The following is a 19,767-nucleotide window of genomic DNA, read 5'->3' as shown; positions in this document are numbered from 1 at the left end:
GGAATTCCTTCATTGTTCTGTGGGTTATTTTGAAGTGTCATTTAGTTTCCAAATATTTGGAGATGTTTTACATACTTCCTGTTAACCAATTTGTGTTTTAATTCCACTGTGGTAAATTTTTCATGTACACTTGAAAAAAATGTGTATTTTGCTTTTGTTGAATGGAGTGTCCCGAAATGTCAATTATATCAAGTTGATTTGTAATAGTATTCAAGTTTTCTACATTCTTATTCATTTTAATTTTACTTGTTCTATCGATTATTGAGAGTTAATAGTTAATCTCCAGCTATAATTGAATTTGTCCATTTGTCCTTGCTTGTTCTTCTCTTTGTGCTTTTCAAGCTCTGTTTCTAGGTGCACAAACACTTGGGATTGTTATCAGCTCTAGATGAATTTACCCTTCATCATTACGAAGTGATCCCTTTTAATCCTGCTAATATTTTTTGCTACAAAATTTACTTCATCTCATGTTAATTTAACCACTCTAGCCTTCCTGTGATTACTATAAGTATTGCATACCTTTTTCCATAATTTATTTTTAAGCTCTCTGTGATCTTGTATTTCAAATTCATTTCTTGAAGGTAACATATAATTTTATCTTGCTTTTTAAAAAAGTCCAATCTGATACTCTGCTCTCTTATTGGGGTATTTAGACCATTTACATTTAATGTGATTATTAATATAGCTGGATTTAAATTTCCCGTTTTGCTTTTTGATATCTACTTGTCACATCCGGTCTTTTGCTTTGTTTTGGGTTGAGTATTTTTTATTACATTTCATTTTTGGCTTATTAACTACAACTGTTTGTTGTGTTATTTAATGTTTGCTCCAGAGTTTGTAGACTGTATTTGAATTTACTGGTCTATGAAGTAATATTATGCCATTCTTTTCTATTATATAAGACCCTTTCAACATTATGCCTGCATTTCTCCCTTCCCAACATCTGTGCTATTATTTTTGTATACATTTTACTTCTATGAAAATTATAAACCTCACAATATTGTTACTGTTTTTCTCTTAAAGAGTCTATTTTTAAAGAGATTTAAATAATAGGGAAAAAAAAGCCTTTTGTATTTTCTCATCGTTAGCATTTCCTCTGTTCTTCATTCCTTTGTATTCATTCAGATTCCTATCTAGTATCATTTTCCTTCGAGCTGCAGGACTTTCTTTAACATTTCTTTTAGTGCTTGTCTGCTGGTGATGAGTGCTTTTAGCTTTTGCATGTATTTCATCTTTTTTTTGAAAGGTATTTTTACTGAATTAGAATTCTAGGTTGAATATGTTGCTCCACTGTCTGGTTTATATTGTTTCTGATATGTGTCATTCTTTGCACGTAACATGTCTTTTTTTCTTTTTTTCTCTTCTGGCTGTTTAAAATTTTTTTTTTTTTGGTCTTTTTCACTGATTTTAAGCTGTTCAGGTATGATGTGTCTTGGTGTGGTTCTCTTCATCTTTCTTGTGCTTAGGGTTTTTTTTAAGTTTCTTGGAACTTTGGGTTTACCGTTTTTCATCACATTTGGGAAAATTTTGCTACTATTTCCTCAGAATAGTTTTTTGCACTCCCTTCTCCCCTCTTCTTCAGGGGCTTCAATAACATATATATTAGGCCTCTTGAAGATGTTCCACAACTCAGTCATGCACTGTTCATGTGTTTCAGTCTTTCATTTTTTGTTGTCATTTTGGTGGGTTTCTATTGCTACAGCTTCAGGCTCGGTAATCATCTGTTTTGCAGTGACTAATCTGTTGTTAATCCTGCTGAACATAATAGTAATCTCAGAATTACGGGTTTTGTCTCTAAATTTGATATGTTTATGTATTTGTTTAGTTACTAAACAGATACTTATAAGTTCATACTGTGTTCCAGGTATTAGATTTGACAATGTATTCTTTGTGAACAACACAAACACTTTTAGTTACAAAGTGGAGGGCAAAAGAATGATTGCAGTGGTCTCAAAAGATATTGGAGACAGTGAACATATAAAAGAAAATTTTCTTTTGAGGCGTTGTCTATAAAGAGGAGCAGAGAAATGTGATGCCAAGAAGTACCCTTGGTGATGTTGTCAGGGGACCTTTTTTTACAAGATAAAGGACATTTTATCCTATATGCTGATCATAATGATTTAATAAAAAGGGGGAAAATAAATGATACGTGGGAAAGAGAGAAGGTAACTTTGGGAAGTGTCCACAAGAAGGGTTGAGACTCAGTGCTAAAGTAGAGGACATTAGCGTTAGAGTAGAGTACAGTTAGGTCATTCTTTCTCACAGGACGGAAACAGAGTGAGTGGCTAGCGTTGATGGCTGCTTGGCAGCTAGTTCGGAGCGTACTGAGGCCTTGACTGCCCTCGCACATACTCACTGGATGCTTGGAACAACCCCTGGCAGTGTTTTAGGTGCTGCAGGTACAGCACTGAGCCAATTGAGATGATGCCCTGTCCTGAGATTGGTATTTAAAGAAGCAATTAGAATAGTGTGTGTCAATACCTAGAATAGTTCCTGGCACATAGTAGCTTTTCAATAAATGTTTGTTAACTAACTTTGGATATATATACTCAGGTAACTCTGTTTAGGTTTTTGGCATTTCTGAAACACCTCAGCTGCTTACTCATTATTGGTTCATTTGCTTTTAAAGGCCAGCTTTTACTTTTTTATAGCTCATCTCATTCTCTGAATTTTCAGGGAATACAACTTCATGTGTAATACAGTTTAAAGCCTTATACGTAACTTTAATAGGTACTTACTTTCCTTGTGCACTAACCATATGGACTAGGTCCAGTGAGAGGACAGAGAAGGGACAAAGTTTTGCTACTTATGGAATTTTGAGATAGTATCCTAGAGAAGATGACACCAACTAGGATTAGAAAGAGGAGTGTGGGAGTGCCAGACAGCACGTGGGAAGACGAGCACACAACGGAGAGGACTTCACACCCACCCATCAGCAGAAAGAGCCGTTCGCAGGGGGCTAGTGCTGGGGGAGACGTTGAGTTTATGAACATATTTGGAGAGCTAGTTTAGTGAATCCATATCGTTCACTTCAACATTCTCGGCCTGTCTCATTTAAAAACAGCACAACGACGACAACAAATCCTTTTATTCCATGTTATTCTCCAGCCACTCCTCCTCTTTGCTGTTTTAAATTTAGTAAAGAATTGTTCATATTTACTGTCTATTTTTTGTCCTCCACTCATTCCTCAGTGCAGTCTGACCTGGCTCCCACATTGAATACCTCGCCAAAACCATGTTCATTAAAATCACCAATGGCTCATTTTGGCAATTCCAATGAACGTTTTTCATTTTTTATTTTCACTGGGCTTCTCATGAGCATTGAACATTGTTTTAACCTATTTCTTGTCTCCCACTATACTTTGCTCATTGAGATTTGCTTTGTTTCTCTGGCTGTTCCTTTTTCTCCTCTATCTCTACTTCTACCATTAAAAGTAAGTTTTCCAGGCATTGTTCTGGGTGCTATAAGGGAATACAGAAAAAGAACTGTGTGTTGCCTCAGTGTGCCAAACATTGGGTTGTGGAAATGAAAATACTACAAAAGAAAGAAAGAAGAATTACATATTCGTGATTAATGGGATGTGAAGTTGTAAGCACCAAGCTTAGTCCTAAGTTGTCTTCTCTCTGTACCCTGTTCCTCTTTATCTACATGTTTCATAAGTTTTATCTTAATAAAAGTTTTTATCTGAATTGCAGGGACACATATAACTTGACATTTCTTAGATGTTGAGTTTCAGGTGCCTCTGAGACATCTTGCAGGGAGAACTCATGATTCTCCCTGCTAGTTCCCAACCAAAAAGCAAACAAAGAAGAGACAGGCATGGCCGTCTTCTCCTATTCCCTGTCTTAGTGACACTAGAAAAACCTTATAGGAGTGATGTTTGGCACTTCCCTCTGCTTCGTGCCCCATAGACTATCACCACGTCCTAGTAGTTTTACCTCCTTTAATGTATTTCAGTTCCATTCATTTTTCTCCATCTTTATTGTTACTATCGTGGTAAATCAGTAGACTCCAAACTGGAAAGCATATACCCCAGTGTTATATGCACTAGAGAATTGATGGTGGGGGCAGGGGGGCAGGGATGTGAAAACTTTATTCTTGATTTTTGTTCTAAAAATCTCAATTTATTTACTTTTCAATCTTAAAAAAAAAGAAAGAAACATCAAATAAATATTGATTCTCTTTATCTTAATGGCAGATGGCCACATTTTATTTCTGAAATGTGAGGTGTCCCAAGAGAAATTTAGGTCTTCTCAATATGGAAAAGTTGATAGAATTGCTCCTGCTCACTTGCTCTTTCTAGCTGTGGCATATTGCGGTTTTAAGTGAGCTCGGTTAATACGAGTTACAAATTATATTAACTGGTTTTAATTCACCTAATTTTCACTAATGCACAAGTGGCTTAAAAAGATAAACATGCTGTGAAACTACTGAATGAAAGTAACATTAAAATGCATTTTTGAGCAAACAAGAAAATGGCAGTTGATATTTTCCTTCTCCTCGTATGAGCTCTTTATCTGCCACAGTACAAAGTAGAAACAAGGATGCTATAATCAGGGAGGAAAAAGATCTAGATTACTAATAATAGTGTGAATATGCATTTATATTATTAACTTCGTTTTTAATTTAGAATGAGTTTTTAACTAATAGAATTATGAAAGTATCATGATTCATAGTCATATTTTGAGTTACAACTCAGTCCTTAAACGTACATCAAAGTATAGTAAAATTTTACTAAAAACCTCTTTTGAGGTTGCTCCCAGTGTGTTCTATACTTTTGTCCAGAAACTTGGTTTTCTTGCTTCTGTGACAATGCCTGAAAGCCAGTACAGAGAGAAAACAGAGAACATACTAAAATGCATTCCTTTATCAGGAAACTAGAGAAACAAGCTTACAGAAAATGTGAAGATTCAGAAAACAAATATTGCAATAAAACATGCAGCGTACTCAGAAATAAAACCACAGAAATATGGACAGATAATTTTTGACAAAGAAGCTAAAAACATACAATGGAGGAAAGACAGCCTCTTCAATAAATGGTGCTGGCAGAATTGGATAGCTACGTGCAAAAGAATGAAACTGGACTGCTATCTGTCACCATGTACCAAAATTAATTCAAAATGGATCAAAGACTTAAGCATAAGACCTGACACAATAAACTGCATTGAAGAAAACATAGGTACTAAACTTATGGACCTTGGGTTCAAAGAGCATTTTATGAATTTGACTCCAAAGGCAATGGAAGTAAAAACTAAAATAAACAAATGGGATTATATGAAACTGAAAAGCTTCTGCACAGCAAAAGAAACTATTGACAAAATAATGAGGCAACCAACTGAATGGGAGAAGATTTTCGCAAACAGTTCCTCTGATAAGGGGCTAATATCCAAAATATACAAGGAACTCATGAAACTCAACAACAAAAAAACAAACAACCCAATTGAAAAATGGACAGAGGACCTGAAGAGACATTTCTCCAAAGAGGATATACAAATGGCAAATAGACATATGAAAAAATGCTCAACATCGCTAATCATCAGAGAAATGCAAATGAAAACCACAATGAGATATCACCTCACCCCAGTCAGAATGGCTTTCATCAACAAAACAAATAGTAACAAGTGTTGGAGAGGCTGTGGAGAAAAAGGAACTCTCATACACTGTTGGTGGGAATGCAGACTGGTGCAGCCGCTATGGAAGGCAGTGTGGAGGTTCCTCAAGAAATTACGAATAGAATTACCATATGACCTAGCAATCGCTCTCCTGGGTATCTACCCCAAAAATATAAAAGCGTTTCTCTATAGAGACACGTGTACGCCAGTGTTCATTGCAGCTTTGTTTACGATGGCCAAGACATGGAAACAACCAAAATGTCCTTCGATAGATGAATGGATAAAGAAGTTGTGGTACATATACACAATGGAATACTATTCGGCGTTAAGGAAAGATGATATAGGAGCATTTGTGACAACATGGATGGATCTCGAGAGTATAATGCTAAGTGAAATAAGTCAGACAGAAAAAGCAGAGAACCCTATGATTTCACTGATATGTGGTATATAAACCAAAAAGAACAAGACAAACAAATGAGAAACAAAAACTCATAGACACAGACAATAATTTAGTGGTTACCAGAGGGTAAGAGGGTGGGAGGTGGGTGATGAGGGTAAAGGGGATCAAATATATGGTGATGGAAGGAGAACTGACTCTGGGTGGTGAACACACAATGGGATTTATAGACGATGTAATACAGAATTGTACACCTGAAATCTATGTAAATTTACTAACAATTGTCACCCCGATAAATTTAATTTAAAAAAAAAAACATGCAGCGTACAAAGTCGGCTGTAATGTATGAAAGTATAGGTGCTTCTGGTAGTCTCAGTGTATGATATTAGATTCTTTTTCAGTTATAAATACTTGAAGAGCTACTTTTTATTTTATTTTATTGGGGAATACAGGAGGGCAGTGTATCTCCAGGGCCCATCAGCTCTAAGTCGTTGTCCTTTATCTTCTTATTTTTTATTGGGGAATAGTGTGTTTTTCCAGGGCCCATCAACTCCAAGTCAAGTCGTCCTTCAATCTGGTTGTGGAGGGCACAGCTCAGCTCCAAGTCCAGTCGCTATTTTCAGTCTAGTTGCAGGGGGCGCAGTCCATCATCCCATGCAGGAGTCAAACCGAGCACACGTTCTAACCAACTGAGCCTTCCGGTCACCCACCGGTAGCTCAGGGGCAGCTCAGCTCAAGTTGTTGCCTTCAATCTAGTTGTGGAGGGCGCAGCTCACTGGCCCATGTGGGAATCGAATCAGCAACCTTGTTAAGAGCTGGCGCTCTGACCAACTGAGCTAACCGGCTGCCCCTAGGAAAACATTTTTAAAATAATGTCATCATTATATATTTTTTATTGTTGACAAAAAATATGATGACTTCATATGTGCAAACTTTAGTGTTGGAAACGTAATTTTCTAAATTCAGTGACTTTCGGTCCTATTTGCTAAAAATATTAAAATGTAATCTTTTAATTTATTTTCCTGAAAAACTGATTTATATCAATGAACACCGGAACTCTACTAGCTAAATTTTAGTAGAAACCTTTGCATAAATAAGGTACAGGATTGAAATTTGGTATCATGATTTAGTAAATATACCTATTTTTCCATTCGTGTAGCAATGTCTTTGTAATATCCAATGAAACCAAACATCAAAATAAGCCAATTCTAGTGTCAGACCTTTGAGGCACTGTTTTTTGTGTGTAAGAAAAGTGTTGCCATTAATAAATATAATTTTAAAATTACTCTAAAATATTATTTATTTCACTTTATCTGACCCCTTTAAAATTTCAGTATTGGTTATATGCATATTAGTTAAATAATAATGCATAAAATATACACTGGCACTTTTATAAGGATTGTTTTCAGTCCACATATTAAATGAACCCACGCAGTTCAAACCTGTATTGTTTAAAGATCAACTGTACATATTTTGGAGATACAAATGCAAACATTTCTTAGTGATGGGGGGGTGCATGGTCAAAAAAGCTGGATACCAGTTTGTTGAAGCTGTGGTCTTCTCCTGCTTGGACCACTGCAGTCATCTCCCAATAGGTACCTTTATTACGAGTCTAGCTTTCTCATAGCTAGTCTCTTGAATAGCAAGGGTGATCTTCACAATATGCAGTTCTCCTTGTGTAATTCTTCTGCTTAGTAAACTGCATGCACACACAGATCTTTAATATGGTCTGTAAAATCTTCAAGCTATGTGATCTAGCTTCTCAGGTCTTGAGTCCCATTTCTCACCATTTTCCTTCTTTACTTTTTCCTCCCACAGGTTGCCTTTAAGTCCTTTATACTAGCTGTGCTCCTATCCTTTTTGGCCTTTATGTTCTTTCTACCTGGTACACTGATCTTTCCCTTCCTTTCCCAGTTTACTTCCTACAGGCCCTTCAAAATCTCAGCCTGAGCAGTACTTATTCAGGGAAGCCTTTGCTCATCTTCCTGGCCAGATTCGTATTCGTATTCATACTCACATTCTCTCTCATGCACACACACAGGGACAGACAATTACAAGTTCTTACATAATACTGTATATGTAATCGTCCTTTGTTGTACTTAACCACAATTGCCCTTTTACCTTTATTTTCATGAGTAGCTGCAAAGATAGTCATTGACATTATTCAGGTAGGCGTTAAGCTCCACGAGGACAAGCCCATTGTTGGTTTTTACTTATCATTGTATTTTTCCAGTTCTTAGATATATGAGACAATGTCATACCAAAGAGTTTGTGTTTCATCCATAGGAAAAACAAAGAGCCATTGGAGGCTCTATGAAAAATACAAGAGTGATGATGACACGGACTAAGACCTGGGCTTTGGAAAGTTTAGCTAGAGGCTGTAGTTGAGTGAAGGAGAGAGTCTGGAGTCAGGAAGATCCATTAGATAGATGGCTATTGCAGATGAAAAACGATGAGGACCTAAAATCTTTGCAGTGTTATGGAGAGGAGATAGTGTTGCGCTTAGTATAATAGATGTTTTGGAGACAGGATCCAGTAGCACTTGGTGGCTAGCTGACTATTGTCAGAAGTAGGGAAAGGAGTCAGAAATCACTTGACAGTTTGTGCTGTTAACTTTTAGGCCACTTATCCGGTGAATTAGCAATTCAAGGGAATGGAGGATTCTTTTCATGTTTTAACCACAATTCATAGGAGTGACCTCTTGGCCACTGCTTATTTATAGGTTTTTAAAATAGCCTTATAGAGATATAATTCACACACCATGCGATTCACCCATTTAAAGTATACAATTAAATGGTTTTGAATATATTTATAGACGTGTGCAACTATCACTATAGTCAGTTTTAATACATTTTCATCACCTCAAAAAGAAATTCCTTGCTCTTTAGCTGTTACCTTCATTTCTTCTGTTCCCCTGACAGCCACTAATCTACTCTCTGTCTTAACAGAGTTCCCTTTTCTGGACATTTCATGTAAATGGAATCATAACATATGTGGTCTTTAGCACCTGGATTCTTTCATTTAGCCTAATGTTTTCAAGGTTCTTCCAAGTTGTGGCCTGTTTCAGAACTTCATTACTTTTTTTTTTTTTAATTTATTTATTGGGGTGACAATTGTTAATGAAATTACATAATTTCAGGTGTACAATTCCGTATTACATCATCAATAAATCCCATTGTATGTTCACCACCCAGAGTCAGTTCTCCTTCCATCACCATATATTTGATCCCCCTTACCTTCATCTCCCTCCCCCCACAGAACTTCATTACTTTTTATGGCCAAATAATATTTCATTGTATGGATATATCTCACGATTTGTTTATACGTCCGTCATCTGTGGATTGTTTCAGGCTTTGGCTGTTGTGAATAATGCTGCTGTAAACATATGTGTTCAAGTTTTGGTGTGGACATGTTTTCATTTTACTTACTCCTGTTGGTAACTCTACGTTTAATCATTTGAGAAACTGCCAGAATGTTTTTCAAAGAAGATAGCTGCACCATTTTACATTCCCACTAGGCTTCCAATATCTCCATATCCTTAACCACACTTCTTACCTGTCTGTGATTTTTGTCGTCCTAGTGGGTGTGAAGTGTTATCTACTTCATCATGATGGGTTTGATTTATATTCCCTGCATGACAGATTATGTCAAACAACATCTTTTCACGTGCTTATTGACCATTTGTGTATCTTCCTTGGAGAAATATATATGCAAATCCTTTGCCCTTTTTTATTGGGTTGTCTTTTTAAGAGCTCATTATATAGTATAGATGTCAGTCTCTTATGATTTGCAAATCAGACATATGATTTGCAAATATTTTCTCCCCATTCTGTGGGTTGTCTTTTCACTTTCTTGATACTGTCCTTTGAACTGCAAAAGTTCTTAATTTTGACGAAGTCTAATTTAACTGTTTGAAATCTAGTTTATCTGTTTGTTTCTTTTGTGTCTTGTGCGTTTTGTGTCATATGGAAGAATTCTTTGCCAAAAGCAAGGTCATTAAGATTTGGCACTACGTTTTAGTCTAAGAGTTTTGTAGTTTTAACTCTTACGTTTAGGTCTTTGATTCATTTTGATTAATTTTTTTTTTGTATCCAACTTCATTCTTTTCCATCTGGCTGTTCAGTTGTCCTAGCACCATTTGTTGCAAAGACTATTCTTTCCTTGTTGGATGGTCTTGGCACCCTTATTGAATATCAGTTGACCATAGATGTAGGTTTACAACATTTTGTAACAGCAACACTATATTTTAGCTTTCATACTGTTTGGATTTCTCTTTCACAGATAATTCTGTCATTAAAGGAAGATCATGCTTATTTTTAAGCAGGCATTTAGGGATATTTGTGTAATTTTAGTACTACGTAGTGTACCACAGACTTAACCTAGAAAAATGGACAATGTGCACATGTGAAACATCTATTCTGATCATGAAAGTTGAATTTAGAAACTCGTTTTTTCACAGTACATTTCGGCTTCCTTTTTACTGGTGCTTCCCGAGAACCAGGCATTGTGCTAGTATAGGGCTTATGAAGAAGTATATGACAGTCTCTTCAAGTTGCTAATTGTAAGATATTAGGAGCAGGGAGAGAGGAAGGGAGTAAAATCACATGAAATAATACCATGAAGGGTTTTTAGTCCATAAAAGTGGTATATTTTGAGACTATATAGGTTATATAGCTAATTTCACCCTAGTATACAGTTTTTGGTATTACTTTTTTCTGAAGAAAAAAAAAAATTTTTTTAACATTTTCCTAACCAAGAATCTTTAAATAATTTGCTTTTCCAGGGCTCTAAATTAGAATATGGATATCATGGATGCTGCTGAAAAGAAATGAATGGTAGACTATTAGATCACTTGAATTCTTTTCGTGTTTTTCCTTTTATGCATTCTTAGGAATTCAACATAATCTTTCATTGAATTAGCTGGAGTTAAGTAATTTAATTTGAAGCATTTTTCACTAATGAACCTTTTTCACTGAATGTTACTGTATAATTTTATATCCCTTTGTCTTAGGAATCTCAACAGTCCAACTTTGGCCCTGGAGAACAAAGTGAGTATTTCTTTTTCTTTTGGTTTTCTAATTAAGCTGTTTATTGAGCATTCATTTTTCATGGTTATGTCATGTATTGCTTTAATAATTCTTTTGCATGTCTTATCTCAATTTTTATTATGTGGTGACTAGTAGTTGGTTGAACTGAATCTTGATATGCTCATAGAATGAAGAATTATAGATCATTGGATATCAAAATTAACTATTTTTATTAAGTATTTGAACCAATATTTCAAAGTTCATGAATTCAGATTGGTGGGCACCTCATAAAGCCAAGAGCCATTCTGTCTTTCCTTCTCCTTCATGAAGCTACTTGATTCTTGATAGTAAAACTCCAGGTAAGAAGAGGTCATTGTAGCTTACAGTGGTTCTTCTCTTCCTATTTCTACTTTTATTTATTCTTCCTGGGCCTTTTGGTCTGGGAAGATAGTCTGCTGTCTGCTACACAGTCCCCTTTTACCTCCACTTTGGGCCTCTCAGAAGAACTTGAGGGGAAGATAGCCTAAGGGAATTCAGGTATGGTCCCAAGACATGATGGCTGTGCGAATTGGTAGTGGGAAAGTTAGTAGTAAGGCCAGGAACTGTAGCAAATGCTTGGGCTTCACCATATAACTCGGCAAAAGAACAAATGTCCTCCTTGCCAACAGTAGTAACTTCTTATATAAGGTAGATTTAGGCTGGTAATAAACTGTTTTGGGAGACAAAAACGTGGAATTTTTTGATCCTTAGCTTGTTGTCTTTAGTAATCGTAAAGATGAAACTAGAAGAATATCCCTTTTAATGTTAACAAACTACATATATATCAATTTCTTTTGCCTTAAAGCTGTAGTTACAGGAACAGGGGCCTGACATTATGAATATATCGGAAATAGCTGTGGACCAGAAAGTTTACATTTTTTTCTTAAAAGTCTTTTAAGAATGTCTCATCCTGACTTCTACCCCTCCCCTCATAGTCTCTCCCCAAAGATAACTATTGGCAAATGGGGTCATAAGCAGCACCCGCTCTTTATTACCTGTGTTTTTCCCTTAATTTATTTTAGAGCTGTTTCTGTATCAGTATAAAGCTCTAGCTTATTCTTTTTTACATGAAAATTGTGTTAATGTTGCATGAAAGTACCATAATTTATTTAACTATTCCCCTCTTGATGGACATTTGTTTCCAGATTTTGCGGTTACAAACCATACTGTAAAAACCGTGTGTGTGTGTGTGTGTGTGTATGTGTGTGTGTGCGCGCGTGTGTGTGTCCCTCCAGGTATACCTATAAGGTAAATTGTTCCTTGTTATAATTGCTAAGTCAGTGGATATGTGCACTTAACAGTATTGATAAGATAATATTACCAGATCATCTTCCAGAATGATTGCATGGGTTTATAGTTCTACCAACAGCATATGAGCGTGGCTGTTTCCACCAGTACCTAATATTATTGGACTTTAAAGTGTTAACAATTTGATGAATGAAGAATTACATCTCATTGCTTTGATTTATATTTCCTTGAGGGTATATCAATAGATATTTTACCATCTAAATAGCCTTATGTCAGTTACTGATTTCTGCATTCTTTTTGTTCTAGAAAGATACAATCCTTCTTCTAAAACTTCAAATGGACATCAGTCTAAATCGTAAGTTTATTGCTTAAAAAGTTTAATGTTTGTCATTTTTGCTAAAAATCTACCTGTAGTGTCTGGATATTTAGAACAACACTTAGAAATATGTACTTAATCTTTTAAGCCAGGGTAGGCAAAATTTCATGGAAAGGGCCTGAAAGTGAAATTATTTTAGGCTTTAGGGGCCATATGGTTCCTGTCCCAACTACTCGGCTCTGCCATCATACATGAAAGCAGCCATAGACCATAGACTATGGCTGCATTCCAGTAAAATTTTCTTCACAAAATAGGTGGTGGTCTGAATTCAGTTTGTGTGCCATAGCTTGTGTACCTCTACTCTGAAATTACAGGGTTTTTTCATCTCTCAGAGGTGTGTGTGTTTGTATTTGTGTGTGTGTGTTAATTTTGTTTTTAATAAATAAGACATAAAAAAAGACATGATTCTTCTTAGAAAGCCTTCCATTTCACCACTAAATATAGAATGTTAAAGCAACAGAGTTTGTACTGTTTTAAGTTTTCCAGCTTTTATTTTATGGGTAGAACCTGGAGTATACATCAAAATTTAATAGAATAATAGATGATAATACATTCCAGGTTAACAAATGAACTCCTCAATTCCTGAGACCACAAGTCATCTTAGTGCATAAAACAAAGTTCTAAAAAAAACTGTGGCCACAGTGCTAGCTCTGTGCCATAACCACAGTCTATACTAATAACTTCAGCCTCTTCAGATGACTATAGGGAGACCAGAATGAGAATGAAAATATATGAATGCAAGAAGTTCCCTTCGTTGATGAAGAATTCAAATTATATTCCTATTTACCATATTTATTCATATGCAAAGGACTGATACAAGCCAACCATACATGTGCATGTCACTTGGTTGCTGAGGGAACAAAAGCAGGCAGGACCTTGAGCATCTGGTACAAGCTTTGACACATTCACATGTGTAAACAGGTTCACTGAGCTATCCTTATTAAATATAAGGACTGAGAGCATTCAGAGTAAGTACATTTGCATACAGGAAATCAGTCATAGAGATGCACTAAGACCCTCTCCAAACGAAAATACTTCTTCTGTCCCATTTAATTGGCCCAGCCTTAAAACACTTCTAATTCTATAATCATCTGGTTACTTTGTTTCAAGGTAATCTTTTATGTGATACTCTGAATTTGTGGTCAGATTTAGAAACTCATGTTAAGCTTTGAGGGGAAAGTGTAAGTAGTTAATGGAGTGAAAGAGTTCCTTCCCACTGATTGAAGACTGTCATGAAATTTTAAGAAGTAATGGAACTACTGGTAATGGGAAATTAAACTTTTCCTATTTGTAGTTCTCACTAAACTTTGTGTTAATTTTTCCTCTCCTGTAAAAAGGCAAAGAGTATTTTGTGGTTCGTTAATTCAGATTTTAAGTTTTATGTTATGGCCTCAAAATTTAGATATCAGCTTATAGTATTTTTATTTATTTCAATTTTTATCAAGGAAGATTTGGAACCTAGAGTTTATTTTTAACTCCATGGTCACTTCTGTTGTATAGCCAAATTTCTTACCCATTATTGTTATTTCTGTAGAGGGTACTCATCTTTCATAGCAAGGCATTTATGAACTAGAACTTTGACTTCATGTTCTAGTTTTCATAGTTACCTAGTTGTACAAATCTCTTCATGCAGCATTGGGGACAGTGAAAGAGAATTGCTGATCCTTTCATTTTATCTTCCTTCTTTTTAGAGTTCTCTCTCTCTAGTGGACTGTTGGATATGAGTATGATAATTTGTTTTAATAATGAATGAGTGTGTGTATATGCAATCAGAAAAATTAGAGATAACAGAACTGAGTATAACAGTTTCTAAAAGGTGGCTTTTGTTTAATTAGAAAAGAAAGATGAATATTTTACTCATGGAAAAGTTCGAGTTTCTGAACTTTTAAATTCCTCATTTCTCAATTTTTGCCCTGGATATGAACCAAACTAGACAGAGTAAGACTTACTGCTTCTTTTCTGTTTTTCAAATTGAATCTTTGGCTACCACAGTGATTATTTCTAGAATTCTTAGTAGATATTTAATACTCTGGTATGCCATGATAAACTGTTCCAAAAATAATAATCCTTTCTGCCTTTTCCCTCTAGTATGTTAAAAGATGACTTAAAGCTAAGCAGCAGTGAAGACAGTGATGGGGAACAGGTGTGTCTACTACTGCATTTCGCCAGTCTCATCCAGTATTTGTTTTCATTGTTTTTTATATGAATTGTAATGGAATAATACATGTATGAGCCAGTTATTTAAAATAAGTTCCTTCCTGCTTTCCAACACTGGAATGTTGTAGTTTTCCACTCTGTCTTTAAAGCTCCATTTTCTTTTGACTTTTAAAAAATTGGCTTTTCCTTAATACTTATCACGGTTCCGAATATACTCATGAAGCACGAGATTGTTGACAAGAACTATTAGCCAAGCTTTTCATCTTATCCTAGCAATTAGTTATTATTTAGGTTAAAACATTATGTTGTAAGTATTAAGTAAACAGTGACCCATACATTAGAGGAGCCAGTCTTTCTATTAAGAATTCAGATATTGTTCACATTAAGCAAATAGAGTGCTATTTATTTATTCATTCATGGATTTCCTTTCATGCTTTAATTTTAGGATTGTGATAAGACAATGCCAAGGAGTACACCAGGAAGGTAGGCATTCTTTTACTTTTTATTTTTTTCTGGAGGGGTGGGGTCAGCCTGATAACATTGTAGTGGTATAATAATTAACCTTATAAAGTAAATATGATCAATTGTGATGGTTGTACAACTCTGTAAATTAACTAAAAATCATTGAATTGTACAGTATATGAATTTTAAAATATATGAATTTTATACTACTTTTTTAAAGGTAAATACTGAGCAGCATATTGGAAACTTTTTACAGAAATATTTCTTTTATAGTGAATTTCTGGATTAATACAACTGTATGTAAAGCTTAACAATAGTAAACATTTTAAATAAAGTTGGTTGTCAGAATTGGATATTTTCCTGTTGTCATTGTAAAGAAAAGCAACTTTTCATCATTTATATGTTTTATCTCTTTTAGTAACTCTGAACCTTCACACCACAACAGTGAAGGGGCAGAAAACTCACGGGATGACTCTAGCAGCCACAGTGGGTCTGAAAGCAGCTCTGGATCTGACTCAGAGAGTGAAAGTAGTTCCAGTGACAGTGAGGCAAACGAGCCATCTCAGAGTGCGTCTCCTGAGGTGAGAGGGAGGTGGGCATCTTCCACAGGCCCTATCAGGAACCCTGGCCATGGCCAATTGAGACCTGCTTAAAATACAAAAGGTGAAGGAGAAAGAAGGTTACATATTCTTACAAAAAGAAATTGAATTGTTTACCATGTTTCCCCGAAAATAAGACCTAGCTGGACCATCAGCTCTAATGCGTCTTTTGGAGCAAAAATTAACATAAGACCAAGTTTTATATTAAGTTTTGCTCCAAAAGAACTCATTAGAGCTGATGGTGCGGCTAGGTCTTATTTTCAGGGAAACATGGTATCTGAAGGAAACCTAGATACTTCGGTTTCCTCACACAAACATTTGGTCTAGATTAGGAACTACTTGAGGTCATATTTCAGGTCATGAAAATAATTGGATTTATTTTGTTGGGGCTTTCTTTTTGTGTCTTAACACGGTAATTCATATTATGTAGTGATTGTGGGTAAAAAGAGTATAATTTTACTGTAGGCTGACAAAATGTGATTAAAATATCTCTGTTGGTACCTATGTCATTTGTTTAGTGTCTGAAATTAAATGTGGTCTTTTAAATTTTTGCCTTTGAAGGTAGAATCCTGACAGAAATATTTAATATTTAAAGGCCATGTATTTAAATTCAAGTGATTAGATCTAATTCAAGTGATTAGATCTTCTCATTCAAGTGATTAGATGTAATAGTCAATATCCAGCCCTTTGCTTTGGTTCAGTCAGAACTATGAAAACCAGATGTGCTTGTGGCATTAGGCATTGTGTTTTTCTTTTCCTGAGACTAGACTGTAAAGGAGGGAGCTCCACTATTGAAAAAAGCATACTTATTTCTCTGTCTTTCAGCCCGAACCACCACCTACAAACAAATGGCAACTAGATAATTGGTTGAATAAAGTGAACCCACATAAAGTGTCACCAGCTTCTTCTGTGGACAGTAACATCCCATCATCTCAAGGCTATAAAAAGGAAGGCCGAGAACAGGGCACTGGGAATAGCTACACTGATCCAGGTGGAGCTAAAGAAACTAGTTCCACTACTCCTGGACGAGATTCCAAAACCGTCCAAAAGGGATCAGAAAGTGGGCGTGGGAGGCAGAAGTCTCCTGCACAGAGTGACAGCACAACACAGAGGAGAACTGTAGGCAAAAAACAACCCAAAAAGGCTGAGAAGGCAGCCGCTGAAGAGCCCCGCGGAGGCTTGAAGATAGAAAGTGAAACCCCCGTAGACATGGCTACCAGCATGCCTTCCAGCAGACACAAAGCAGCCACCAAAGGCTCAAGGAAACCCAACATAAAAAAAGAGTCCAAATCTTCCCCTCGACCTTCAGCAGAGAAAAAGAAATACAAGTCAACGAGTAAATCTTCCCAGAAATCAAGGGAAATCATAGAAACAGATACCTCATCCTCAGATTCGGATGAAAGCGAGAGCCTTCCTCCTTCCTCACAAACTCCTAAGTACCCTGAGAGTAATAGGACTCCCGTTAAGCCCTCCTCAGTGGAGGAAGAAGATAGCTTTTTTCGGCAACGTATGTTCTCTCCTATGGAAGAGAAGGAACTTCTTTCACCCCTTAGTGAGCCTGATGACAGGTATCCACTTATTGTGAAGATTGACCTGAATCTCTTGACTAGAATACCAGGAAAGCCTTACAAAGAAACAGAGCCGCCCAAGGGGGAAAAGAAAAATGTGCCAGAAAAGCACACAAGAGAGGCTCAGAAACAAGCCTCAGAAAAAGTTTCCAACAAAGGCAAGAGGAAACATAAGGTTTGTAAAGGGTTTTGTTGAAATGCAGTGGACATCTCAGCCAAAAAATAACTAGCTGAGTCATAGCTATGAGGGAAAATAGAGGGTAAGCCCAAGACCTTGCTGAGGCTACAGACAAAACATTCTCCTAAGGTCCCTTGGTTTTCTGCCTATTATCCTGCCAGTAAAGCAGGATAGTTTCTAATCGAGTCAGAAATGAGCCAGTGCTTCTGTTCAGAGTGTGTGCTGGCCGGTAGAGAGCTTAAAGTGAAGCAGAGATTGCAAACTAGCCTTCACAGACAGCATTCTTCAAATTTGGGGTTGAAATGTCTTTAGTTGGGATACGTACTCTCCAGGTTGTCACTATCCCTAACGCTTCTCTCATACCCAGACCAATCACACCTTTTAAATCACTAATTCCAGCTAAACAATAATTGACTCACTAATTTTGATACGCCCTTAAGAGTTTTACGAATCCACGGTACATATCTGCTCCCCACTTTTTTCCCTTTTTGAACACCCATATCCGCAAGTTCAGAACTTAAAAACATCTGCTGGCACATAGCCAGCTCTCACCCCTAAATACTTCCAAGATAATTTGGATTTAGAGACGAAACTTGGTATATATATCTAAGGTCAGCTTTTTTAGGCCCAAGAAATGTGAAAATTCACAGATGTCAATGTTGGAGGATAATAGATATAATGAAAAGAGCTGAATAACTTACATATTTAAATGGAGATTCTTTGAAAAGAACAGCTTGATTTTTTTTCAGCTGTAGTGAGGTTTTTAGAGGAAAGTAAATTTTAATCTATTTTGAAGGATAGTGTAATTTCCCAATACATATATGTGAATATGATTATAAAAGACTGAAAGCATGAGCAGGTAAACAGATAGGTACCAGAATGGCTGTACCAGGTGGTCTCGGAACAGAACCCCACTCCCAGTGGACATTGAGAATTTCACATAGGAGAATAGGAAGAATACAACATTTTTCTAAAATGAAGTGGAAGAGAGGTTTTTCCTCTCTCTTTTTCTTAAAACCACAGTCTTTATGTGCAAATGATGTATATTTGGACAAACTAGAACAATACCTGTCTCTTTTTTGCCTTTTGTATCTTCAGATGTTGAATATATTTTAAAATTTGAATTTCTAGAAAACTGAAGCTTACTACTTCAGTGCTATTGATAACGAGTTTCCGTTATCGTACTATAGGGATACTTTAGTCGACTCGTAAGCTGTTTAGGGCTGCTGGCCCCTATAGCCCACAGCCTCATTGCTGGACGTGGTTATGGGATGTCATTCATAGAATTGCATGAAATAGAGCTTGTATATGATAGGCACTGCTGTTTAGGAAACTAAGGGTTTCTTATGGAATAAAAAAAATGGTCCTTTTGTTCTTAACTTGTGCTTAACAAGTATTACGTGTTCTTTGATAAGATTTTCAAATTTTTATACTATACAAAGTCCTTTTTACTCGTTTAAAATTTTACAATAATATAACTTGTAATAAAAAGTCTCTTTCCTCTAAAAAAGAGTGCCCCATATCTCCTCTCCTACCTCATATCTCTCTGGCATATATTTCTCCCAAGTTTTTTATATCAATACTTATAAGTCAAATTTTGATTTTATGAAATGTATACACCACCAGGAAACTTGAGTTTTGAGATTCGTGGCTTTGGTAAAATTGTCGGGTTCCTAAGATAAAGTTCCTAAAGATAAAGCAGGTGGTACCGAGAGGAGACCCAGCCAAGGGTAATGAAGGATGTAGATTCCTTTTTCTCGTGTTTTCACATGTTCATGTTTAATCATTTTATGTAAGGGAACAGTCTTGTTATGGCAGAATGTTTGCAATCTTGTGTCCTGGTATTTAAAGCAAATAATCAAATAGGATAACTTGGATTCACCCAGGAAAGTAGCATTGGCAATTTAGATGGGCCCATAGCTTTTGTTTCAGCTTAAAAAAAAGTTTTTCAAAAATCATTAGGCTTGGTTATAATAAAAAATGTGGACAGTAACAAGGGTTGATGAAGACATGGAGCAATTGGAATTATCATACAATGCTGGTGGGAATGTAAAATGATGAAACAGCTTTGAAGAGGGAATTTTAAAGAGTGAATTTTATGGT

At 36.1% G+C, this 19,767-nt stretch overlaps 1 protein-coding gene across 2 annotated transcripts in view; it reads left to right on the top strand.

The window, feature by feature from the left end:
- The window catches only part of AFF4 (ALF transcription elongation factor 4), a 67,221-nt gene that overhangs the window by 32,327 nt on the left and 15,127 nt on the right, over positions 1-19,767 (top strand). For both annotated transcript variants that reach the window (XM_081034910.1, XM_081034911.1), the window contains 6 exons: positions 11,022-11,058; positions 12,631-12,679; positions 14,789-14,843; positions 15,303-15,340; positions 15,738-15,900; positions 16,744-17,661. In XM_081034910.1, coding sequence (XP_080891036.1) covers positions 11,022-11,058; positions 12,631-12,679; positions 14,789-14,843; positions 15,303-15,340; positions 15,738-15,900; positions 16,744-17,661 — 1,260 coding nt within the window. The remainder of the gene's footprint in view (positions 1-11,021; positions 11,059-12,630; positions 12,680-14,788; positions 14,844-15,302; positions 15,341-15,737; positions 15,901-16,743; positions 17,662-19,767) is intronic.

This window comes from Rhinolophus hipposideros (assembly GCF_964194185.1).
Source record: "Rhinolophus hipposideros genome assembly, chromosome: 23".
Lineage (NCBI taxonomy): Eukaryota > Metazoa > Chordata > Mammalia > Chiroptera > Rhinolophidae > Rhinolophus > Rhinolophus hipposideros.
This window is presented reverse-complemented; position numbering and strand designations above follow the sequence as displayed.